Source organism: Convolutriloba macropyga, chromosome 7 (genome assembly GCF_964194025.1).
Source record: "Convolutriloba macropyga chromosome 7, txConMacr16.3, whole genome shotgun sequence".
Lineage (NCBI taxonomy): Eukaryota > Metazoa > Xenacoelomorpha > Acoela > Convolutidae > Convolutriloba > Convolutriloba macropyga.
The window spans coordinates 22,348,407-22,375,275 of NC_134474.1; the positions used below are offsets into that span (position 1 = coordinate 22,348,407).

Sequence of the window (26,869 nt, forward strand, 5' to 3'; positions counted from 1 at the left end):
TTCACGGAACAAAAAAAACCCATTTGAGTATATAGTTCCTCCCCCGCACAAGTGGGGTCGGAACAATTAAGTATAGGTTTAGAATCTACTTTGAAACTGCTCATTGAACTGAAACTGTACAATGAATTAGAACAATTTTCGAAATTCGGCTATGTTTGTCCTTGAATGGTTTGAATGATCAACTTTTTCGTTTTTGAACAATTTTTCTTTTTTTCTATAGCTGCAATTTTACCTCTGTATATGCTGCCGTTTTTCTTGATATTTTATAATATCTATTGAGCTGCTATTTTTAATTACACTCGAACGAAGTCTGAAGCTTCAAAACCGAACGTGTTTTTAATGCGAATTTTATTGCTTGATGGTTTTCTGCAAGAGCATTCTGTCCATTTAACTTCTTGATCGACTTTTTCTTGCTTTTTGCCTTGATTTGTTTTGTGATTTGAATTGCACGCATTCAGAAATTAAGTTTCTTGCTAAAATTAAACCGGTTGTAAGCGTTGTACGTTCATACCGTGTAGCGTAGAGGTTCATGTTCCCGACTCTCCGATATTTCGTGGGTGCAAACCCGTCGCTAGGTAGACGCTTTTGTGGCATAGACGTTTCTCTAGCCTATCACTCTTTCTAAATTGTTTGCCTCCTTGTCAGTTGTTCGAGAACAATTTGTCCGACGGAAGTCGGTTTATTTTTATTTTGTTACGAGTTACGGTTTTATTCGAAAAAAGTTTTTTTGAAGTGTCACCCACCTTTTTCGACTTATCAGTAAATCCCTTGGATATTCGGTTTACAGGTTTTTAGATAATTTCGATATCCAAATGCTGAATGTGATGTCACGATTTCTATTATCTTTCGAAATATCTTTGAGTAGACGGTCAGAACTAGGTGTGTGGAAGCACAGACTCGCGAGCTTTCTTCTCTCTCTCTCTCTCTCTCTCTCTCTCTCTCTCTCTCTCTCTCTCTCTCTCTCTCTCTCTCTCTCTCTCTTTGTGTGATGCATTAATTAGTTCGAAAATGTGTCTTCTTGTTCATAGATTTCTCTGGTCTCAAAGTTTTATCGATGCAAGATATTTCTGCCATGGATATGCTGCAAATTCTTAGCCACGAGTTAATCTTTAATTGCCTTTAAGCTTCTGACTTGGCTATCGAGAAATTTAAAGAGATTGTATTTTTTTTCAAAGGTAGGTTTTCACTGTCGATTATTGCAGGGTGTTCAAGTGCTATATCATTAACTCAAGTTAGAAAGTTTAGTTAATTTAGGATATCCAAATTAAGGAAAGATAAATTAATTAATAAGAATCAAATTTTACACTCAAATAAATCATGCTTTCATTTTTTGTTTCAACTCGACGCCGCTTTCTGAGAACACCATTCTGCTATCAGATTCCTGTCATCTTTACTAATGTTTTCTGTTTCCTGAGTGTACGAAGATTCAGCTTCTAAATTGTGCTGAAGACCAATAGGAAGATGAATTGCAGTCTGTTTTTCACACATTGTCACACTGTATTTTTTCCAAGTTAGAGAACAAGAGTGATTTGTCTCAATAGGAATGGTTACATAAACATCCTCATTGAATGTGACTTCGTCAGTTTGAGTCTTAATGTTGAAACACTGAATTGGACCGCAGTTATCTTCCACGTGTTTGCGGCAAATTTCGGGAACATACACAGGTGAACTTGTGACTGTAGGTTGTTTGGCGTCAATTGAAGCAAGCTTTTTTGCAGCTGCAAGGTAGAAACCTGAAAAGATAATTGATTTAGAAATAACCATGAACGTTATAGTAGCAGGTAACTCCTGTTTTACTTTCTGAAATACCCTCTAGGGCTCATGGGCGACATGTGCGGTAGCAGAAGTTCCAGATAGCCGAAAAGTTTAAACTATTTCGTACAGCCAAAATTGCATACTTTAGAGACTAATAGAATTGGCTCAAATTTTTATAACTGTTGGTTGTATTGAATTGGCACTAATTATATAGCAAGGAAACGCTATTTTCAAAGTTTTAAAACAGAAGTTAATTTATTAGGCCGTGTGCCTCGCGGGCCATGGCCATTCCTCAGCGGGCATGTAGTTAATATGAAACTTCCACCACCGAACAAATAAATACTATTTGTACGGTGGTGGCAGTTTCATATTAACTACATGCCCGCTGAGGAATGGCCATGGCCCGCGAGGCACACGGCCTAATAAATTAACTACTCTTTTAAAACTTAGAAAATTGCTATTTTTTGCTATTTAACTTTCCTTGCTATTTATTTAGTGTCAATTAAATTTGGTTTCTTATTTTGATTTGCCAATCATAATTTAGTAATATGAATTCAATAAAAAATTCCCCTATCAAATTGCTTCGATGAACTTTCTATTATTTTGGACAATTAAACCTTAGGCTATCTAAGCCCACTGGTTCAGGGCTAGAAACACTAGACCCGTCTTTCTCAAGAACTGTTGCCCAGCTTGTCAAATCCAATAAGTTTTCATCTTTCATTTGAAACAGGTCTGCTTGAAGCTGTAAATTAACAGGGAAGCTCGCTCGTCAACTTTTCTGGACTTAATTGTCTCCCAAATGAGAAAGAGATAGAGAACATTCAAAAATTGACCTTTTCGAAAATAATTGGTATATGAACAAAGGTTGCTTTAAACTCAAAGCACTGAATGAATTAAATAATGCTGTATCAGAGGGCCGATGGGGTCTGCCAGTAACGACAAGACAAGACATACTACAAAATCAGATAACAACAACAAACATGAATTACGACAAAAACTCATTGTCCACTTTTTTTAATAAACAACTGATAACAAGGCAGAATAGCAATCCTTAAAACTTCAATTGAAAAAAATTAATTTATACTGGTATGGGAACTGTTCTTAATGGGACTAGGCAATAGGTAGACAAAAAAGGGGCAAATTTCAAAAAATAGGTTTATTTGATAACAGTTATTTACGATGTCATGAAATGCTCCATAGGAAGCCATTGAGACCTGGCATTGACCGCAATATGTCATACGACTCCAAAAAGAACGAAAAATACATGGAAAAAAATCAAAAGTTCTATATCTTGCGAGATATCGAGTTTGAAGACGCTAAAACCATAATATATTTGCTTATCTTGAATGCCGGTCTTGAATGCCGCTAAAACCATAATATATTTGCTTATCTTTAATGCCGGTCTTGAATGTGATAAAGAAACAAGACAACGGAAAAGAAAATTATAAAATGGGCAGTTGTCCAAAAATAAAGAAAAACATAAGAAAAAATGTTTAACATTTTTCCAACAAAAGTAAGCAAAAACACGGAAAATGTGAGCAATAACAACGCAAGCCAGTCAAATGTTCTTTAAACTCGATTAATCAATGGAAAACACGAAATACTCTACTCTGATCGGGTTTTCTATTGATACCATTCGCAATGAACATATCGATCAGCCAGAATTGACTTAACAAAAAAACAGTTGAATGTCTTGTTCCTCCGAAAGTAGGGTGGGTGGGAACAGAAAGATATAACCAAATAGATGAACGGAAAAAATAGTTTACACTACCCCAGAAATTTTTTTGTGTCAATTTTACAATGAAGTCAGAATGACACCATTCGAAAACTTTTAACATATTTGGTTTTGTTCATTAAAACTGAAAAATATTTTGAAAGTGATTTAAAAAAAAAATAAATATGAAAAAGTTTAAAAGAAGGCTTGAATATTTGAATAAATTTTCCTTTACTGTCAGCATTTCGGAGAGCTTAAGTTTCTCTGAAAAGAAATATTTAAAGTTATCACTGACCTCTGATGAAGCCAGTTGAATCAAGTCAAAGGTTATTTTTGAAATTTAGCTGATTTCCAGCCTTCACTATCAAATTTTGTCATTCAGTTTTTTTTTATTTTGTGACGATTTGTTATAACCTAGTTGCTTCTACGAGCTTCTTTTTTCATGAACTATATAGAGCCTATACACGCCTTTCTATCTATTCAGTAGAATTTTGGTGGTGCTCATGGAAACTTCTAAGCTACACTGGTCAAATTCCGACTGATATCTCGCAAGAATCCTGTCAGTGCTGTCTATCCTAAGAGATTGAAAAGACTGATTTAATGCTGTATAATTTTTAAACATTTTGGCAGCAACATTTTGGAAGAGAACCGTCTGTTTTAGAATAGGGTTGCTTTCTATATAATTTTGGGAGACTAAAAGCAGGTTTACTCATTTTTAGATTGGTATGCTAAATCTCTGTAACCTTTTGAAAATCCATCCCTGTAGCTTTTTTACCTTTTTTGTAGAGCTCCTCAGATAGTAAAAGTTTATTGCTGGTTTCTGAGAAATAAGGTACATCATTTACAGGCACAGTTTGTACAAGCGCCGGAAAAGTGATGTACAACCAAAAAATCATTTTTATTATAGTCATCAGCGATGATATCGCGTTTATAAGTTTTCAGTAGTGATTTAGCTATTATAAGTTTTGAGAGGAAAAATTTCTATTGAACTGTTTGGTATCAAGATTTTCCAAAGTATAAGCCTTTAGTTATTGTTCACACCCACCTTGTTTGACTCGACAAAATTGCATCAAAAAACGAAATAATGTCGTTTTCAGCTCTCCGAAATTTGTCAGCTGAAGGTGTTCGTAATGCTGTTTTTAGAAGTGAGAGAAATGTGACTAAATCGAAGACCACAAGTTTTGGTAGTTTTTGTAGTAATTATTGCTCAATTGAGAATAAAGTTGTTTTAACATTAACAGCATTTTGTGTTCTGTCAATAAGTTTTTGACAACATTGCTTCAATAGTTTTTATGGGATCGTAAAATGGTTTTGGTGTAAGTTTAAACTTGTATTTTCTAAAAACTATAATTGGACATCGTGTTTCTTTTCACACATTAGTGTGAGTTAAAATGTTGCAGAACGCCTTTCAGATAACACAAGTTCACGAGATAATTACATCATTCAAAATCATTTTGAAAAACGGAATTTTAAAAGGACTTTGAATGATGCAATGCTGTCATGTAATCATGTTCACTTGAAGGTGCTTAATGACAGTTGTATCATTGAACTGACATCTATGAGTTTCAATAAGACCTCTTCAGAGGTCGCATTTCGCATTGCGTCAATATATGATCAAATGGTGAATTGGTGTGTCGACATGGTGTGGGTCTAACTTGGGAGTGTTTTTCAATTATTTTTTGCTTGAGAATAGTTAATGTTTCGTGTTTGAGTGAGGAAAAATGGATAAGCTTTTTAGCCGATTTGGCTGAAATGAAGTTGGAATCAAAACGATGTGTGAAAAGCTAAATGAATGTTAACTGCAGTTAAATCGTCTAAGAAAACTTTTTTGAACCCCATCAAGAAATGGACAGTAATAATTACCTCTGAGGGGTATGATTAGAAATTTTGTCGAGAGTAAAATATTTTTATCGGAGAATTTTATGAATTCAGTGTTTCTCGAGGAGTTACGCTTGTTTAAAAATCTTTAACCATTGGCTAACTTTAGCACTTTTTATGTTCATTTTTCCAATTTTTTTGATCTTGTTTTTGCCGTATGCAGTCTACCAAAATTTTTATCCGTAACTTTATCATTACTTTTTCAACGATCATAAGGCTGTCGAAAAACTTCTTCATAAGGCTATCGACACGCTTCTTCATCCCCAATTTTGGCTAATTTTTAAATAGTTTTTACTTTTTTCAACAACTGGCCTAAAGTGGGATATCTCTTGCTAATTTTGTTTATATTTATGACCGAAAGAAACATACCTCATTATAAGAAGATCTGGAGTCACAGGTTAGAGCTTTTTTGCTAATTTAAACCAATTTCCCTCAGTTTTGCATAGTTTTTTTTTACCCATAGTTTGCTCATTGCAGTCAATCTCTTAATATTTGACGCGTTTTTGTTCATGATTAAGATTAATAGTTGTCAACAACCGTAGGACAAAAACATTTTATTTGTTTGAATTTTTTACTTAATTGAAAATTTAAAAAATAAGAAATGCCAATGATGAACAATTGATCGCCCCCTTTAGGAGCATGATGCGATATTTGCTTTCAATGAAATCAATATACTTTTGCTTTTAAATCTTCTAAAATTTAAGTTCTAAGTAACTTTTGTAGAGCAAGTCATTTTACTGCTATTTTGTAAAGAACTGCTATTTAGTAATATCAAAAAGAATTCATTGCTTTGTTATTTGAAGGTTCTACTATGCAAAACTTGCTTCAAATGTAAATTTTTGCATGCAAAAATAATGGAATATTTTACCAAAAGATTCTTTTTGCGGAGTTTTTTAAAATCCTATATGAAACTACAGAACACAATTTTATAAACTAATATTATATATACATATATATATATATATATATATATATATATATATATATATAATGAAACTTTGTAAAAGTTGGCAAAGTTGTCAATGCTACTTCGCGACACTACATCACTACATCCTACGTTTTTCCAGACTGCAAAGCTCGATCATTGTGTGAATTTTCAACCTATTTAGGGATATATAGTTTATATATCATGATTATGTTAGTTCCCATTTCTCACACATTGAAAATCATCTTTTCTATCTCAAAAATTGAAAAAAGTTCTTGGGAGGATGTTTTTGATCTTCTTGCAGACCAGCAAATTTGCGGATTGAGTGAGTTTTTCTAAGGTACAGAAACTGTCCCACAGTTGAATCTTTCTGTTATAAGTTGAAAGGGTATTTTGTCTTTTGCCTTTTCGTTGCAACAAACTGGAAGTTTATTAGTAATAAATTTTGTGTCATGAAAATTTGTTTTTTTAACGTTGAATTTGATTTCTTGAAAATTTTTTCCGATCTTTGTCAGTGTGGCTTACCTATCTGTAACACTATTCAGACATTGATTATTTTTGTTTTTAAATGTTTCTGGATGAAGTGAGTCGGATTAATATTTGCAAAAGCAAATTAGCTAGCCTCCTTGCGCACGCTTTTGTATTCAGAACGGTTTTTTATTGCTTTATAAGAAGTGGAATTTTCTATTGAATTTATATGCGCCATCGTTAAGGTGTAAAGGTGTCAAAATTCAGGCTGAAACTTTAGAAAACATTTCCTCTCACATCCCAAAATCAATTTTTTTTCCATTTTGTCGATGCAAGTACTGTGATTCGATTTTTAGCATACATTTGTGTCGTGAGTTTTGTATACTTTAGATTGAGCTCATAAATGCAATCGTATAGAATTTTTTTTACTCGAGATCTTTTGAAAAATAGCCTTCATTTTGATGATGGTCTGAAGAATCGCTGAAAAATTATATTGGCTTTTTGATGCATTTTTATTAGTAGTTGCAATAGCGATTGCTGCGCGGAGCTATCATTTGCCTTCTCCTGATTCTTACAATCCAACAATGTTTGATTTTATTGTTGTGCTTATTTCAAGTTATATTTGGTTGTCAATGAGAAATCAAATTGTATTAGTGATTCTAGTCACGCTGAAGTAGTTAAGGGAATAATAGAAACGAGTAGATTAAGGCTTGAAAATTTTTCAAACTGCCCTTAAAGTGAGTTATGTTTTAGCTGTTTATCTATTTTTTTTATGAATGTGGCTAATTTTAATAGTGTTTTTCAAAACGTCTTCTAATGGTGCTTAGTTGCGTTCCTTATTGCGCAGATATTGTTTTTTTTTACTTTGTTTTCAAAAAGTATTACTGAATTTCAGTGTTTGGCTCCTATTTTTTTGCTTTGATGTTAAATTACATATCAATTTTAATGGTAGGTTCCGTTGGCGCTCTAATGAGACAATAAAGGATCTACTTTGTTTTACTTGATAGCCTATAATTTTTAGGATATTTGTTTGTGCCTCCCCTAGTACGTTATGCACCCCTGATTTTCAGAGCACCTGTCATTACATAGTAAATGATTATGTAAGAATATAACACGTGTGTTGGAGGTGTAAGTAATATGCTAGCACTAAGCTTTGGGCGCAAACAGAGAAACATTAAAATATTACTAAATTTCTATTTTCGCCCATTTTTCATAATTTTTGTTTTCATGCCACTTAATCTCAATAAGGAGAGGTCTAATCGGTTTTTAAATAAAATATAAGGGAACCTATTTAATGTTTTTCAATTGATGGCCAATGGTTTTTGTAATTTTTGAAAATAATTTTCATGAAATTAATGAAGTTTTGGGTTTTACCCGCATTTGTTCGTTTTGTCATCTTGGTGTTCAGCCACATTAATGACAGGTCCCATTGGGTTTTTGTACTGCAAAATGAACCTTTATAATGGGTTGAATTAACTGTTTTTGCGGCTTTGACACTGTATTTGAATAAGTTTTTTTTTCAATTTTGCACTTTGGTGTTTGTTGCCTTCTCGCTTAGTCTTCAAAATAAAGGATTTTATTTATCTTTCATTGCAACAAAGCTCGAGCCACTTAGTTTTTCAGCTGACAGCAAATTTTTTTATGGTGAGACACCATTTGTTTCAACCAGTTGCAGTAAATTCTCTGAATAGTTTTTTTCATATTTTGTGTTTTCGTCACTCTGTCCCTTTGTTCACATAATAAAAGATTTTGTACTTTTTAGCGCGAAACCCTATGAATTGCTAATTTGGTTTCAGCATATAGTCGTGTGTTTTCATGAAATTATTTTTTTGTTCTGATGTTTTGTGTTTGTTGGGTTATGTGTTTTCATCATGGGCCGTTTTTTAAAATGCTTATGACCAGGTTAATAGTTTTTTGAATTCTTTATTGTTTTTCAGGATTTTTCCTGTTTTGTTATTTTTTGTTGACGAGTTTTTTAGCGAAATTTTTTGTTGACGCCATTCTCAACTCGAATCTGCTTTTTTCCCTTTATTCTTGCAATTTTGACTGCGTAAGTGTAACGTCGTTTTTCACTCCTATTGGAGCGAGTTTTCTCTCTGATCTCACTCTGAAAAATGACTCGCTTTCAAACTGACGGTTTTTAGTTTAAAGAGGTAAGGTCAACTGAGTATATGCCAGTCTAGTTGAAGGCTGTTTGAGGGAAAGTTATAGAGTAAACTCACAAATTATGCCATTTCTTCTAAACCAAATTATGATATCTCAGCAAGCAGTAAAAAAAAATTTGTTGGAAACTTTTTATTCTTCCTTCTTATTGTTTTCATGGCATTTTTTGGACTACCGGTCTAAAAAGATATTGCAGCTATTTCTGTTAATCTGACAGCGATGTTTGTCAATTACCGTACTTAAGAGAGATTTTAATGAGAGGAAATTTAACCGAAGTCACTAGATTTGTTCGATTTTACGTTATTTTTGATAACACTAATTATTTTCAACGAAAATTCACACTTAAGTTTTGATGGTGCGCGCTTTTCTTGATCTCTTGTTGGAAGTTAAGAATTTTTGTTCTCAGCGTTTTTTGTTCTCAAATTTTTTAGTCGAGTTTACCGGGAGATAATGTGATAAAGGTTAAATTAGTAATTGGATTTATTCAGATTTCAACTCTAAATTCGATTATCATGATTATATGTGGTAATAGATATTCATAGATATTGAGTTTCATTCTCATCGAAGAAAATAGGTAAGCACGATTGTCATGACAATCATATGCAGATAGAACATGATTCTGTCCACGAAATACGCGAAGTGCTTCCAAGGTGTATTTTCCGAATAGTCTCCAATGACGCTTTCGGCTTTTGGAACAGTTTGTATTTCTGGTTTCTCCAAGAGGAAATCCTTTCGCTTGCCAACACTAGTCTCTCGAAGATTCTCGCTGATTGCTGGAGTGCGATTTGCACTATCTTCGCGAATTGGTGGAACTGGTTTCTCGAGAGGGAAGTTCTCTGTGGGGGGCTCCACTTCGTATGTCGGTAGAAATACCAGATGCATCAGCATGCGACTTCCGATTACTTTGTGAATTATTCGGGGTGCACGAGCTTTGGATCGGCTGTGAATGTTGATCACTAAAAGAAATCAAAATTTCTTGGCTGCATTATTAGGCATAGGCACGGCTAATGTTGTTATGTCCCGGTAAAGGCGTTTTTCGACTTCTCCGTCGCATTGGGGTTAATGGCCTAACAATTGGCGGAAATATTCTGTAATGGGGGGAGGAGGGTAAGGTGGGATTCTACGTGGTGGGGGTTAGGAGTCTATAACTTGAAAGAACCAATTTCTTTTGTCCTGACGCCTTTAAATATAATGGAGGTCCTAATTTGGTAGCCCTTTTGAATGGGGTGGAGATAAAATAGATCTAACAATTATTAAATAAAATGATGTACTATATAATTCTGTAGTTGTCAATATTGACCTTAAATTGCTAATGAGGCGCATCGAGTTAATTGGAAATACCTAAAACAAAATTTAACTGTTGTCGATTCGATAGATTTCCGCAATTACCCATCATCATTGAGTATGTGCTATAAGCTTTCCGTTCAGAAATCGTTCATAAATTTTGTCATAAGACCACGGAAAGAATTTTTTGATACCGTATTGGGAATTTGTAGAAAGCATCCTCAGTTCGCCTTTAGTGAACAATTTCGCCACTAAGTTTTTCAGGTGGTATTAACAAAAAAGTTTGATTCTGTGCAATTGATTTTAAGCTATTTGGACAATTTTTACCAAATTTTTCAGTTATGCTGGCGATTGTATCTTGCGCGGCAACAGAAAGAGGGGGACGCATACAGTTAAGGAAAATGAGAATCATGGAGAAGAAAACAAATTGTTTGTGCATAGACACGCGTATAGCATGTTTGCACGCAATTACTGCCAATTTGTTGAGAGAAATTATTTCAATCTTTTGTTTTCTTAACTGTATACCCGGACTGAACGGCAACCCGTACTGAACTGCAAGTCAAGACCAGTACTGGGCCAGTCTAAATGCAAGTCTACAAGCACATATGAGTACTGAGCATGTCTAAAAACAAGTCTGACAAGTCTTTGCCAAGGCTTGGGTTACACTTGCAAGTTGATTCCCAAGTCAAAACCAACTTTCAAAAAATTTCGTGTAAAAATTTCGAATTCCAAAATTATTTCGTAAAATATTTGGGGGACTTAGGTTCTTTCCTTGGGTTTTCTCCGAAGCCTCTAGTCAAATCGTGTCTTCGGCCGTTGAATAGTTTTTCAGGCATTACTTGCCGGTCCTTATAATGGTGACAAATAGGTATACCTGCAATTGACATGAGAGTGTTCAGCGCGATGTGCATTGCCACCACACAAATGAAGTATAGCATTGCAGGGAACGGGTGAGAGGTCGCCGGAAGAATGTCTGTTATTACCTGGAACGTCACAATTTCTGCCAGGAGAGCCGTCGTAGCCAGAGAGATCTTCTCCCCGGAGTCGACTGGCAACCAGAATACCATAGAAGACATGACATAGAGTAAAATATTTGGGAATATTAGTACTATTTCGTAGAAGCGGGCCAGTCGTTTCAGTCTGATATGCATGGTTATTTGATCATAGTAGCGGTCGTTTTTCTCAATTGTAGTCACTGATGCTTCTACAGGGGTCAAGAGATCCCACTGATCGTCACCATCAAATCCTTGGAGTGGAAGATATGATGAATTCTGGTCCCCTTCTAGTCCTAAAAATGCTGCCATTGATTCAACACTATTTGACAACGACTAATCTGCTTACCCATCATTTTGTGGAAGCTCATGGGCAATAAGGAGATAATTCTTGCCGTACCATTTCCCTGCTCCTCCCTTTTTTTTTTACTCCCGCATGGTGAAGATAGGCTCACAAAGCTTAAACTCGTGACTACCAAAGGCAAGCCGTGGCGAGTAGTTTGAGAGACTGTTCGTTCGACGTTAGTCGGTTATGGTATGCCGATTATACAGTCTTTTGTTTTAATTGTGTATCATTAATTTTTTGTTGCTGAGTATGTACATGACTAACCTGCGTGATAAATGTGATTATCCAAAATCCATGGTCCAATTTTCACAGGGCAGTATTGAGTGTCGTAGGGGAACTTTGTCAGGTCAAAATTACAAGATAATTGGACTGTTATCATGGAGGACCACGCGACAACCAATCCGTTTGATTGGATGACTTGCTGATTGAAGCCCTCATACGTCATTCTTATTGCATCCAAAGGAACTGAAATGATCGAACGAAGTTTGAAGAAATTATTGTAAACGTGTGTATTTTTAGGCACAATTTTTGCGTGACGGTTTTTGCGCTTCGGTTCTGGATCATTCTTCCATAAAAATTGCGGGTTCGAGCCCCTCTCGGAGTGGTTGTCTTTGCCTCATAAAAATTTCTACACTTTACCCCTCTAAATTAAATTGTTCGGGAGTGATTGATTCCACGTTAGTCACTTTATGTTTAATAGCCGCTCTCATCTTCTCAACCGGCGTCTTTTTTATCAATATTTTGGAGTGTACTTAAAACAAGATGTTAACGTCAATGCTGAATGTCAAAATTAAGCGCTTTGGTCAAACTGCTGAAGGTATTGAAGAGCAGAGATAAGAGAGCGGTTTTCTGTTCTTGTTTTTGCGAGAAAGCGGGAAAAGTAGGAATGAAAACTATTTTGCTATGTGAGCGATTTTTTTTTTCACGCGCGGAATTGTCACGGGAGTTTTTAGTTTTTCAATCAAAAGTATTTCTCATGATTATCCCAACTAGTAATAGTGCGTATAGAGTCATTTTTAGCCCTCTGAGTCAAATATTACACTTTTAGATTCAATTTTCAGCTATTTTTTTTACCATTTTGCCTTTCAAATTTTTTTTAGCAGTCTTTGTGTTCTTCCTCATTTTTTTTTTTAAAAATTGGGTAGTTGTTCTAGCAATTTTGGGTTTCCTTCAATTTAACTGATATTCTTTTTGAGTTCTTTTTATTGAAGAAAATCGTAGCAAGTTTCAGCAAATTTTGTCAATTTGTTTGTTTTTTAAGTTTTATAAAAGTTATTATATAGGTGTTGATTCTTTGAAGTGACATTTGAAGGCTAGACATGGTGGCAATTTTTACTGAAATACATTAAACATTTTTCTGTTTTTTCAGGTTTTTTGTTCTTTGCATTTTTATTTGTTTTAATTGTTATAAACCCATTTTCTTAGATTATTTGCCAATTGGTATTGTTTTTGTTGCAAACTACCTGTATTACAAGTTCTTTTGTATTTTGCCTGTAATTTTTAAAGTCTCAATTTGAAGTAAATTTAATCAGATGCTTTATCAGTTTTTGTCAGTTGCTTTTCTCATGTTGTTCCTGTTATTCTTTCTCAAATGTTTATGGTATAATTATATAGGATCTGCATTAAATTAGCGAGAATCGTCAATTTTGTACTTTGAGTCGTTTCCGGAATTCTTCCGTAGCTATATTCCGTGGCTATGTTTTTAAAATTTGTTCATACTTAATGCTTTTTGAAGTGCAATTAGCGGGATGATTTTGGTCAACCCGAAACAGGAAGTAGAGCGAAAAACCGAGTAGTTTTTGATTTCGTGGGGCAATTTGACTTCTGTTTGTACTCTTTTTGTAAAGCGTTGTTTGAGTTTACAATGCGTTGAAAACTTTTTGAAATTGAGTTTTGAAAAAAGTTGCAAGTTGAATGTTGTCAGGGGAACTTTTCCAAATTTCTCAAGGACTATACATACAAGTAGATGGCTTTGTTTTTTAATAGCCCCGTAGAAATAGTCTGGCTATTATTGATCTCATCGGAGTATTTTTATAGCTGCGAAGCTGTAAGCTGAGCGTAGCTATATTGCGGTGCTCTTGGTTTTTTACAATTCAAAGAATTTGAATTGTATTGGGGCGCTGTCTTTCACACATTTTCATGATTTCTGAAGTCAAATTGGAGTAGTGATTTTGGTCACGCCGAAACAGGAAGTGGAGCGAAAAAGTGAGTAGTTTTGCGGCGTGAAATTTTTTCGCTCTAAATTTAAAGTAGAGTGAGAAAACGGTGTTTGAACAAAAATTCGCTTTCTCGCTAGTGGTTTTTTGTTCACATGCGGAAATTTTACTTCGATTTTTCCTATTTTTTCGATTTTTTGGGTCGGATTTTTTTCTAAATGGTTTTCTCAATCCATTCATAGTCCGTTCTAGGTCTAGTTTTCTTTTTAATTAATGAAAATTCTTTGAATTGTACGTCAAGACTTGTCCTGCTATGTTTTTTTGTTTCGTCGTCTGACGCTCTTTTTTCGTTTTACATTTGTTCACACAGCAAAGCTGAAAAAGTCAAACTTTCTGAATGACTTCTTCCTCTCACTAACGGCATTTGCGCGCGCGACACATTGCTCACTCTCTTTAGAAAATTTGTTCGCGTGATTAGATTTTGATCACAATTGACTTACCTCACTCAATAAAATGACTTTTGCACTTTAAAAACTTAAGTTTAATTTGAATTTGTTTAAGGTCGAAGGAACTCATATGTGCAGTAAAGTTCCCTAATAAGAGGCTTCTGCGGAATGAATTTTAACAAGCGTTTATTAATTTATGGCTGAATGTTTTTTACCTATTTTTTTTGAGCGGCGTCAATTTTTTTTCCAATTTAGATCTGTATCTGTTTCTATCTCTATTATATGGCACGCAGGTCTATTCTTTCGCAGCTATTCTGGCAATCTGCCGGCTATGTTTTAAAATAGCGGAGCTATTGTTGGCCTTCTCCTGGTTTTTTTGTCAGGATTTTTAGTACGAGCATACAAGGTCACATTGACTTTAATTTTGTGTGCTCGACGGTATCTCTCTGTTTTATATCACTATTTAGGCCAGTAGGGTGATAAGTTTTTTTGATCATACATGACTTACATCGTTTAAAAAAGGATATTTTGAAAAGCTCTGTCTTTAATTGTTTTATGTTTAAATCTGTAAACAAAATGGTCTGTTTTGCACCCATGCGAGTAGTATTATAGTGAGCTACACTCCCCGGGGGGGGGGGGGGTGAGGTCCCCCATGTATTAAGATAGGGTATAGCGTATTTTCCGGGATTTGGGTCCTCCGTAACGTATTAAGATAGGGAATGAATGAGCATGTATTAAGATTAGGTATAGCGGCGTTAATGTATTAAGATAGGGTATAGCCGCCATGTATTAAGATTAGTTATAGCCGGCGACATGTATTAAGATTATGCGCCGACATGTATTAAGATTAGTAATAGCCGCCGACATGTATTAAGATTAGTAATAGCCGCCGACATGTATTAAGATTAGTAATAGCCGCCGACATGTATTAAGATTAGTAATAGCCGCCGACATGTATTAAGATTAGTAATAGCCGCCGACATGTATTAAGATTAGTAATAGCCGCCGACATGTATTAAGATTAGTAATAGCCGCCGACATGTATTAAGATTAGTAATAGCTGCCGACATGTATTAAGATTAGTAATAGCCGCCGACATGTATTAAGATTAGTAATAGCCGCCGACATGTACTAAGATTAGTAATAGCCGCCGACATGTATTAAGATTAGTAATAGCCGCCGACATGTATTAAGATTAGTAATAGCCGCCGACATGTATTAAGATTAGTAATAGCCGCCGACATGTATTAAGATTAGTAATAGCCGCCGACATGTATTAAGATTAGTAATAGCCGCCGACATGTATTAAGATTAGTAATAGCCGCCGACATGTATTAAGATTAGTAATAGCCGCCGACATGTACTAAGATAAGTAATAGCCGCCGACATGTATTGATTAGGTGCCGCCATGTATTAAGATAGGGTATAGGTTTTGCGTATGTATTTGTGCATGTACATTTTCTAGTAGTATAGTCGGTGCAAATGTGGGGGGTAGGTTCGGAGACGCTCCTGATAGGCTGAAATTTTGAGGGAAAAATATCAATGTTTGTGTAGTTATTAAGTGATTACGTGAGAACAATAGAATTGGCGTGGGTAATTAATTGCTGTAATTATGTGAGGGGTAATTATGTGACAGGTTGAATTTTGTTTACAAATTTTATGTTATTAAATTGTGAAATTAATTGGTGGGGGTTTTCAATTACCCTAGTTATCTGAGGGGTAATTATGTGACATGTTGAATTTTTGTTTACAAATTTTAGGTCAATTGCAAAGATTGTTCCCCTAATTGTTTGAATCAATTGTGTAACAAATGTCTTTTGCGCGCTCATTAATTGGAAAAAGTCAAGATAGCAAGAGGTAGTTTTGATCTACCGTCCTCTGGGTTATGGGCCCAGCGCGCTCCCACTGCGCCATCTTGCTAATTACATGCATATATGCATTATTTTTTGTACATTATTTGAAAAAAGATGTTAAATAAAAGAAAAAAATGAATTAAAATAGTATAAAATGACAGACACAGTACAAATTATGAGCATCAAAATACAAAATTACTCAATCATTTACAATAAATTGTATAAATTTCAATGAACATCAAGGTACACTTAGCCGAGTGGTTAATAAAGTTCGATAAAAAAAGTTCGAAAAAAGAAAACTCACGAGAAACAGTTACGAGAAACATATACTATCGACTTTATTAACTTCAGCTTACTAAATACCAAAATGAACACTACTTTATATAGTTACTTATAAAATTTAACACGTGTACATCATGAATATTGTTCAAGTTGGTTTGGAAAAACTTAAATAGTTGAAATGCTGCAAAAATTGCGTAGAATCCACACAAATTTTGCATCTTCTGAAGTGGTCGATGTATTATTTTTTGGTACTTTTTACCTAAAAATTTGTAATGTGTTACTGATCGAGTCAGAGAATCCGCATAATAGTAACTTCTGTTGAGTCGAGCAATCAATATCCAATGTTCACCGACTTCTTTACTCGAAGCAGTGTTAATGATTGCAAAGCTGAATTTGGGTAAATTTGGAATGAAATCTGCTGGAAACGATCCAATGTATTTGAATTTTAGCTCAGGAATGCGTTCAATAATTTGTTGAAGAGATTGATTATCCATGACAAATAATCTTCTGTTTCAATTCGCAAGCTCCGTTTGAACAGGGATTTCTCACATTACAATCAAGTTGAAATGATTCGTTCTTTTCAATAAAGCAACAATCTTTAGATTGGGGAATTTTACGTATCAGATCTCCTGTAGATTTACTTACTCTGTCTTCACTATTACCTGTGACATCGGGATGAAAGATAATAATGATGATTAAAAGTCCCAGGAATACTGCACAAATAAGGTATACATATAAGTTTGGAGTAGGTCTACCCCAATTTTCATCCATTCCCTATCTTGATATTATAGTGTGGAAAGGGTTGCAACTGGGCGATGAAAGTACATATCCAACAAATGTTCCAACGCAGAAGGCAATAATATAAAAACCATAAAAAATTGAGAAGAAAATTAAAAAATCTTGATTAATGCAGAGTTCTTCAGACATTCTTAGCAACTGTTCCAAACTGATCAATTTTAACTGTTGAGATTCGTTCTCCGAGAACAATTAACTCGGTAACATTGGTTAGCGGACGTTCAAAGAACATTTCTAAACGAAGACTTTCCCCACTGAGTTCAGGATAATGAACATTTTCACCAGCATCTTGGAGTGATGTGAGATCGAATACAAGCACATAATGATCTGTGAAGAAATCATTCGGTAACGCAGGAATTTCTTCGTTGAAGTTCATTGCCTTCATTGTTGTAACATAAGCTCTACAATTGTTGGTTGTATCAATTGAGACAACAGCTCTCCCCCTCGAACAATTCTCAGCTCCCGCAGTCCAAACTTTCGATAATCAAAAGGATTTTCTTGAAAATGTCCGGTGAATGCTGAATTAGTGTTCATTGCTATTGCAATTCGTCTGATTGGGGCGTTATTGAAAACATTTTCCTGAATAAATTGATTTTGTCCAGAAGGAATAATAAATGTTCGCGCAATTGTCTCCATAAAATTATAGCAAGCTGGTTGATGTGTTAGTTGATACTTGATTGTCTGGTGATAGACCTCATTAACGACAACACGTCTCGTAAAAAGTGAACAGTCAAGAATTCTAAGGGAAACATGTGGATTGTAGGAAATCATGTAAAAATTTGGTCTCGCTCGAATCAATTTGAGTCTAATTTTTGTATTTGGAAGTAATAATTTTTCACATTGAAATAAGTCGATTGCAAGTTTACCATATAAGGTAACCCCATCTTTCAACAAAAGCTCTTCTTCCCTATCTATGAACGGACTTTTTTCATAATCACTAGGATCTTTCTCAAATTCGTATCCATGACAAGCCAAAATTCCTTCATTATTCATTGTAGAAGCATTGAATTCATTGGATATCAGAGCTTTGTGGCCATAGAGTCCGTTAGAGTTGTACACTTGTTGATTGTTTAAATACACTTCGCAGTTGGAGAAAAGAGAGTGTAACAAGTTGTTGACATGAGTCAAATATTGTAAATCATCATCAGTGAAAGTCATACCCATATCTGGTTTTCCATGCTCCTCTTTTTTCATGAAATCGTCAAATAATCTTCCCTTTTGTAATCCAACTTTAATTTGTAAATGAATATCTCTCATATCGAGATAAATACTTCTATCTGTTTCAAATTCAAATTCAATGCTGCTTTCATCCAATGAAGTGCTGGGATAAACTTCTTGAATATGGGATGATTCAATTGGTTCCAAAACCGGAATTTTGTCAAAAATCTCCAAGCAAGAATTTGTAAAGTGTCCATAACGGAAATTACTGTCATTTGTTGATCTGGTATTCATTTTAGTTTGGTAAAAATATCCCTCCTAGTTCGACGACGTCGACTGATTTTTGGCGAGCGTTTTCGAATAATACGTCGTTTTCTAGGTTTTCCTCCTCCTAGTTGTTTACGTAAAGTTTTCTTTCCAACATCTGTGGCTGCAGATTTGAACTTTTTCCTTCCAGCTAATACATTTCCGATTTCTGGCGCAGCTAATTCAATCAAGTCAGCACCAACTCTTTTAGCTGCTGGTACAACATATCGTCTCAAAAAAGGAATTGCAGTTCTCCCAATTGTTTGTGCTAAAGCTCCAAATCCTCTTCCCCTTTGTCTTGAATAACCACGAAAATACGGTAAATCACTGTCTGCAACCATTTTTTGTAAACTTAATTTTAAAAATGATTGTCTGAAGCTCTTCTGAACATCAATACAGCTCTTGTTACACCTACTGAATTGAAGGGAACTTTTTCACCGTATGAGTCGCGGAGCTCAAGTTTAATGCTGTGGAAAGAATTTTTAAGAATTTTTTTAAATTGTAGATTTGGGAAGTTTTGATAATTCATATATTGTCCAGTAGATATTATGTCTCCATTCTTAATTTTAGAAATAAACGGAATACATCTCAAAAGCGCGGCTTTTGTATCACTTACAATATTGTATTCAACAATATCACTGTATATCATGAGAGTATGAATTCGAACAATATCATAGGGAAATTTAGGAAAATGTGGTCCAGCACCACTCATAAAAACACCCATTCCGTAAACAGCTTCCTCACACCCAAATACGTGACAGAGATCAGTACTGAAGATAACTAGTAACGAGTTTTCATTAGGAAGGCTTAGGGATATTCTCTGTGTAATTCTGTTGACTTTTATTTTGATTGGAGTTTTCTCATACTTTTCTCTTTCCTGAATTTTTTTGTTCATTTCGTTCACAATATCAGATATTGATGGATATAGTCCTGCATCAATTGTATAATAATCGGAAGGTTTTGTATCTGGAGTTGCAGCATCTAGATAGAAAAATTTTCCATCTGTAATATTCTGGTACAAAGACGGATATGATAGTTCGGTTATTGCCACCTCCCATTCTCCTTCAAGGTTAATCTGTTCGGGAAGGAAATTGGTAAAAGAACTCAATGTATTATTTGGATAACAATCAAAGGATGCGTTGGAAACCAGCTCTACCGTAAAAGAGTTCATCACTAAATGATACACTTTGAGAGCTCTTGTTCATAAAGTTTTCCTAGTATTTCATCACCCTGCTCTCCCTTGAGGTTGTATGTTGGAGATTTGTACGTAGCAATCTTAACAATTTCAAAGATTTCACTCGTGAACTGTGACTTGTATCCTTTTCTAAAAGGAATATCGTATTTCGAAATTCGTACTTTATCCCCTACTTTAAACCGAGGTTTTTTGTATTGTCTGATCGGATTTTTGTAAAAAATTGATAAAAAGTCTTTGTTTTTTACCTCTTTTGGAGCTTTACCTGTAGATCTATTTACTCTACTATTCATTGTATTTAGGAAAGATCCCATTTTTACAAGGTACTTATGCCCGTTTTCTTCCATGAAGCGATAAATAATGTTTTTCAAAGATCTGATAGCTCTCTCAGCTACGGCAGCTTTTGTTTCACTTCTCGTTGAATAAATTTTAGTTTTCTTTTCTCCACAAAATTTCCGAAATTCGCCACCAAACTCTGTTCATTGATCAACCCATACTTTTTGTGGGATGTTGTTTTTTCGTAGCATTTTTTTGAAAGCTGCTACAGCATCTGTAGAATACTTTGATTTCATTGGTTGAACACGGACAAAACGAGAAAATACATCAACGCAGATTAATAGATACTTTACTCCGTTATTAAACTCTGACAATTTATCCATAAAAGCTAAATCAAGACACCAAATTTCATTTATCCGCTTTGCAAATGCAGGTAATCGTCTAAAATGTCGATTTGCTTGACGGTATTTTGTATAGGAATTTTTAGTGTGGAGAAAGGAAATAACCTTGCCTCTTGATAAACCGCTCGCTTTTTGAAGATTTCTAACCGATCCAAATGCAGCTTTTCCTTCTTTGTATAATCGTTGAAGTTTCGCTTTTTCAGATTTTGAAAGGGATCCAACTCCCTCTGTCTTTGCTTTTGGCATCCTTGTTTACAATTTTGCTCGGACTTATCCCTGTAGCATCAAGTATTGTGTAATATATATCAGGAAATGCAATATTTTTTCTCTTCAATGCGTAAATAAAATCGGTAAATGCTACATTTGTATCTCTTCCATCCAGTAAAATGGAGTCACTGAGGGACAGCTTGATTCGAGGACATTTGAGTATTTGATCTACAACTGACTCGTTTTTGAATGATTTTGTGTTAGTGGTGATGTCCTTGTGAAGAGAATCTAAATTTTGTGGAACGAAGTTAACTTTTTCCTCACTCTCGTCCAATTTATACACATGTAATTTGAATTTTTGTTCGTAAAGCTGTTGAGGAATCAAAACAAACTGTTCCATTTCAAGAAAGACGGTTAATGATAGATGGAGTTAGAATTGATATAAGTTCTATTCCTTTCCTTGAACTTAAAATTGCTCTCCTTTTATTTATTCCAGTTCTTTTTAGAATAAGCTGATGAATTTCGTCTTGATACTTTTTACGTCTCGTTTTTGAATATCTTGCAGTTCTCCTCTGAGCATGTTTACGATGCACTCGTTTAGGAACTGAATAAATTCTTTCGGACAATTTTTTAGGTAAGTTCTTTTGAAGTTCCGGGAATAACTTTGGAACGTTGTCAGAGTAGAGAGATGTTGTGTGCTCATCACTCAAAAATGTGGTCTGCTGTTTATGTTGTGGAAGGAAAAAAATTGAAGGAATCGATCCACTATTTGTACAAAATCGAAGAGAGTCGACTGTTTTGGGAGTTAAATCAATAAGTAAATGACCATAAGGAATAGAAGTTGCTTTGGTATACCAATCTTTTAATTGTGAACCTAATCCCAACTGTTGGCTCAGAGTGTTTATTTGCAGTACATCTCTAGGAGATTTGAACAAGACGATATGAGTATTTTGTAACTCTATATCTCTTCCTAATCTACTCTGATGAAATAAATTGTGTTTGATGTATATTGTGCTGAGTCCTTTATGTCTTCCAGCTGTTGCAATTTTAACGAAATCTTTAGAGCTGGAAATCTCCTCACAAGAGTCGTCAAAAATTAACAGATACTTTGTTCCGTTATTTGGGAGGTTTTGAATAAACTCAAAGTCAACTCCTTCTATGAACTCAATATTTTTAACATCTTTAGACATTAAACCATAAAGAGATTGATAATGTTGATAGAAGTAGTAAATTTTGTCGAACTCTGGTTGAAAAGTTCCAATTGTTAACCATTCATGTATAAGATGAGATTTCCCAGATCCGCTTGGACCAACCAATGAAATAAAAATTCGTTCTTTTGTGGAAATTATCTTGTTCATAATTTAGGTGAAGGTAAAATATAACCAACTGTACTAGAAAGGATTGCAATCCAAACTGTTGTTTCTTCACACGTTGTGGCCAATGTTATTCGTACTATACAACAGACCAGAATTACGAGTATAACAAAAAATTGGGACAGAAAAACGACTAGAGACCTATTACAAGTCTGTCCAAAACATTTCCATGATTGTCGTTCCTGATTATTATCATCAAAGACAAAATTACCCAAATTTAATCCTTTATCTGTATGCTCAGTCATTTAAACGTAATCATTGAGACGATAGAGAAAATGTTTCAACTGAATTGTGATGTAAATAAATTAAAAAATGAGATAAGCTTCTAAACATAAAAAAGAAACAAACAACAGCGACAGCCAAAACACTGTCTCTTCACAGGAATTAATAACAGAAAGCATAAAAAAGGAGAATAAATTCAAAATTAAGAAAAACGACAGAATTGAAATGAAGAATAACTGTGTAACGCTAGGACAAAATTTGTTCAACTTTCTCATTTTTGAAGCAACTTTTCTATGTTTTGTAGGCGAAAAAAATGATTTTAAAAATTAATTAAAAGACAATATGATACATTACAATCAAAGTATATAAAAATTTTTACAAATATTAAATTTTGTCAAAAAAATTAAGAACCCAAGTTCCATAAGCATAAGCTTTCTTCTCTGCACAGTGTAATGTTTTCTTGTGTCGGTAGGGGTAGTTACTACATTCCCAGATTGTATCTTCGTTGGAAATCAACTTAGAGGCTTTTGGACATCCAAAATCGTCCAAATTTTCCACATCCTTACACAAATAATTGGATAGGATTTTACATTTCTCCAATCCTTTGGCAAAGTATTCGGTTGTAGGAGAACAATGTTGATGAATTATGGTTGGAAGATCTGAGTAATCAACTTTTCCATTATTCCAGTTTATTCCATGTAAATTCTTTGTGTTCCACTTTGCTTGAAATGTTGGCTTGTAGTCATTCGGTGGGAGGAATGTATATCCTAACACAATTCCGTCCTTGAAAATTCCCAGCTCCTTGACAACTGTTCCCTCCAAGCACTCAATATCAAACACAACGAGAGTCACCCTCTTTTTAGCTGAGATAATTGACAAATGATTAACAATCTAGTATTTTAAAAATATGAGGATGACAAACTTTGATGTAGAGACAAAAGAATAATCCAGTTATATGACCTAGAAGACAGGAGCTGGGTAATTGCGGCAGCATGTAACAATAACCTGGTCCTTTGTCTGTTGTTGTTTTCACAGCTCCAGCAGAATCATGTAAAATTGCATGTAGACGAAAAATTTTTGATCTAGCTAAGAAAAAGTCCAAAAGAGAGTTTCCATATCCAATTCTTCCTCCGTGAGGAAACTTTTGATCAATTTCGTCCAAATCGACATTTCGGTTCCAAATTTTACACGCTGCGAGAAAACAGTTTTTACGTTTTTCGTTCGTAGGGAACATTGAAAGTATGCTTCCGTAACAATTGAAAATGTTTACCAGAGTAACAATATTCATTAACTCTGAGTTGTTTCGTCCAAAATAATGCAAGTCTTTTTGTAATTTTCTATATAGGAAAGAAGTGTTGGTAGATGATCTACTAGATTTTTATACTCCTCTTTTTTCAAATCAATCTTTGTAAGAAAACTCCACTGATATCCGTTCCAGCGATGTTGAGAAATGGAAATTTCTTGTTTGTCAGAACGATATGTTAGAGTTGTTCTGCGCAGCTCATTATGAATAACCCACTTGAATTCAGAAATTTGGGACTCTACGTCTAAATTATCCAAATTGGGAAAATTTTGCGCTTCAAGAACTGTATATGAATACCTTTTAAGCTCGTGATGTAACCTGACGTGAAAAACTTTTGATTTATCTCTGAGACTTAAGAAAATGTTTCTAGAGCATCCAATATCCCAACTCATTCTAAGAAGAAAAAAGTTTCAAATGAAAAAATGTTTACTGAAAGTCAAATACATATAATCACCAAATATTCATCATTCAATATAAAAAACACATCATAATATTGCGCAGCAGTAGTTATTGAAATGTACATTGTTCAATATTAGAGAAGTCTTTAAGATTTTCAATGAGTTCCTTGAATTCTTCCATTTTATAGCTGACGTAAGTCACTTGCTTGAACTCATTGCTCTCTTTGCGACAAAATAGTCGGATCTGGACATAAACTGAAGCTGGATTGTCCTGAACGTACTGTATAAAGGTAACGTAGAGTCTTCGATTTTTTCCAATGCTGATCTCTCTTGCTTTGTGACATTGTTGCAGCACGTCTTCCATTTTTGGGTTCTTCTCAAATTGAGCTGGATTTTCTCGAATTTCCCAGTCTCCATTCAGCAGATCGTTCTTCAGAAGACAAAATTTCTTGAATTCGTAATCTCCAATTCTCAGTTGTTGGTACTTTTCAAATGTTCCACATTTATCTTTTTTAAAGACTTGAAAAGTTGGTTCCGAGTAATTTTGTCCATTTCTAAATATTTGGGACACAGTAAATCTCCCAAATCTGTTTGGATGAGAACCAAAGTCAATATAAAATGGGACGGAATCAGTACCCAATTTAGGTTGTGAATCTGTAAACATTGATGGAGCGCTCGAGTAACAAGGAGATACTTTGGAGAGAGACATTTACGTAACTTGAGTAAGCTGCGAGAAGTTGATTAAATGATTTGCTTAAAAAATTAAGGGCCTCTACAACGCAGAATTTCCTTTTATGCTAATGACATCATTGTTTTCGCACAATTTCCTAAAAAGGAAGAGAAAAATGTGTCTATTTAGAATTCTTCCTTAAAAGGATTTCTAATCAGAAATTTTCAATAAAGAAAACTTTTGAATCATTATAGAAAAAGAGTCTTTGTGTTTAGCACGTCTGTGTTGCATTAGAGAGAAGTAGTGACGAAAATAATTTGAACAAGTAAAACATCGAAATTTCTTAATCCGCTGTTTCTTGAATTGATTCATAGTTCAAATGAGATTTTAAATTGCACATAACAATTTCATTGGTTTCCTTATTTGGAATTTGAATTCCTTTATAATTTATAAGTTGATTTCCTTATTTGGAATTTGGTTTTATTTTTAATAAATAAATTAGTTTCCTTATTTGGAATTTAAGTTCAAATAAGGAAATCAATTTCTTTAGAACTAAATAATATTACAGAATGGCAGCAGTTATGTGTCAGGTTTTACCACACTTTTACAAAAAATTCTGTGAAAAGGCGTTGTTTATATCTGTATCTGTCAAAGATTATAGACCATATATTCTTACAAGTGAATATGTTGTTGCTTCACACAACAGTTTCTGTCCCCTGAAAACCTGTCGATATCACATTGTTTTCATTTCTTTCTCCATCGGAGACTTGCTTCAAAAACTGGAAGATCTCTCCTATTTATATCAGACAGTTGATTGTTTATATACATTATATAAACATCAATTTTTTGGCAATATTTTGGAAGAATCGGGACTTGTCTTTACTCAATTAGACAGAGCAGTACAACACAATTATGAGAACAAATATGTTGAGAAGTTACCTAGTTCGTCTAAAAAAAGATTGAGTAGAAAGAAGTTCAAGAGACATCTACTACGCGCTGAACAAAGAAATGTAAGCACACAAACAATGGGATCTTCTTTTCTGGACAGAATTCAATCTCTTAAAAACTCAAAATATGAGGGTGAATTGATAAAAATTGTTGACTGTTTGTTAGACGGCCATGGCTTAATTGATAATTCTCTGTTATATCTTGAAATTAGAAAGTAATAAATTTGTAATTGCATCACAATTATTTACATAATATCAGTTTTATATTTGGTTTAAAAATCAAGAAAATTCAATTTCTCATTTTATACAATCTTTTTCTTAAATGTTTAAATTGATACCTCTAATCTGTTAAATGTCAAGTTTTGTAACAAATTATTCTTTTAAAAGTCGAGTTTTCTCACAAAAATTTTTGTTAACTGTTGGGTTTTGGAACAATTTATTTTAATAAAAGTCGAGTTTTCTCAACGAAATTTTTGTTAAATGTCGAGTTTTCATTCAATCTTTTTGTTTAAATATCAAAAAACAGTTTCCAATTGGATACAATAAAGCGCAAAAATTTTTTCCTGATTTTCACCAGTTTACGGTATAATTCAACGCAAAAAAGGAAGAGATTTTTTAATTTGTAAAATGACAAGTTTTTTTTTTCTATAACAACTTAAAAATCGAGTTTTCATACAGGTTTTTTTCTTAGAAATCAAATTTCTGCTCAGTTTTTTTCTTAAATATCAAATTTTTGATCAAAAACTTTTGTTAAATGTCGAGTTTTGATAATGCTATTTCCGTTAAATATCAAGTTTTGTAACGAAGTTTCAAAATTCAAAATTTTGTTTGATTATATCCTTGTGGACTGGTTTAGAAAAGAAAGCTCACATGAGAAAAATTATATTATAAAGAATGTTTAAATACATCACCAGGAAAATGTATAAATCAACATACAACTTTTCCGTTAAGATCGATTACAAATGAAGCTGCAAAATTGTACCAACTCGAATCTATTCAAACAGAGTTCTCACAACATACTCTGGTAAGTTTTGAATCTCATTCCCAAAAGGTCTAGAACGTTCAAATATTACTGGAGGATCAGTTGGTTGAACGCTGATTGAAGTTGTTGAGTTTTCATCAGTCAGCAAAATTGGATTGTGCGCCGTTCCATCCTCTATGGAAGGTGTTGTCATTGATGGAGTAGTCGACATATCAGTAGAACCATAGTACTGTGCCGGATCAAAGTTCTGCTGTTCATTTGATGTCCAAGTGCTAGTATCAACACTTAGCTCGCTCCCATCAAAGCTTGACACAGTTTGAAGCAAATTCCCTGACTCCTCCACTGAACTCAAAACTTGATTTACATCCGGGCTAGAG

At 34.2% G+C, this 26,869-nt stretch overlaps 3 protein-coding genes and 1 non-coding gene across 8 annotated transcripts in view; 1 reads left to right on the forward strand and 3 right to left on the reverse strand.

Moving 5' to 3' along the window:
* Nucleotides 1-26,869, forward strand: part of LOC142342704 (ubiquinone biosynthesis O-methyltransferase-like) — a 175,751-nt gene that overhangs the window by 34,413 nt on the left and 114,469 nt on the right. The window lies entirely within an intron of this gene.
* LOC142342707 (uncharacterized) lies at nucleotides 1,216-4,749 on the reverse strand. Of its 2 annotated transcripts, none has more exons than XM_075394220.1 (2): nucleotides 4,515-4,749; nucleotides 1,216-1,733 (listed from the first exon to the last, which is right to left on the reverse strand). In XM_075394220.1, exons 1-2 carry the CDS (start codon nucleotides 4,537-4,539, stop codon nucleotides 1,336-1,338), a joined length of 423 nt encoding a protein of 140 aa, XP_075250335.1. In that variant the 5' UTR covers nucleotides 4,540-4,749; the 3' UTR covers nucleotides 1,216-1,335. The 2 variants fall into 2 exon arrangements, with proteins under 2 accessions (XP_075250335.1, XP_075250334.1); XM_075394219.1 differs by lacking the exon at nucleotides 4,515-4,749 and adding an exon at nucleotides 4,245-4,502.
* LOC142342703 (neuronal acetylcholine receptor subunit beta-3-like) overlaps nucleotides 9,366-26,869 on the reverse strand; it is a 47,502-nt gene continuing 29,998 nt past the window's right edge. For all 4 annotated transcript variants that reach the window (XM_075394213.1, XM_075394212.1, XM_075394211.1 and 1 more), the window contains 3 exons: nucleotides 11,790-11,990; nucleotides 11,062-11,475; nucleotides 9,366-9,859 (listed from right to left, as the gene is read on the reverse strand). In XM_075394213.1, coding sequence (XP_075250328.1) covers nucleotides 9,462-9,859; nucleotides 11,062-11,475; nucleotides 11,790-11,990 — 1,013 coding nt within the window. In that variant the 3' untranslated portion in view covers nucleotides 9,366-9,461. The remainder of the gene's footprint in view (nucleotides 9,860-11,061; nucleotides 11,476-11,789; nucleotides 11,991-26,869) is intronic.
* Nucleotides 15,976-16,047, reverse strand: Trnam-cau (transfer RNA methionine (anticodon CAU)). The gene has a single exon. It is a non-coding gene; the product is annotated as a tRNA-Met (tRNA).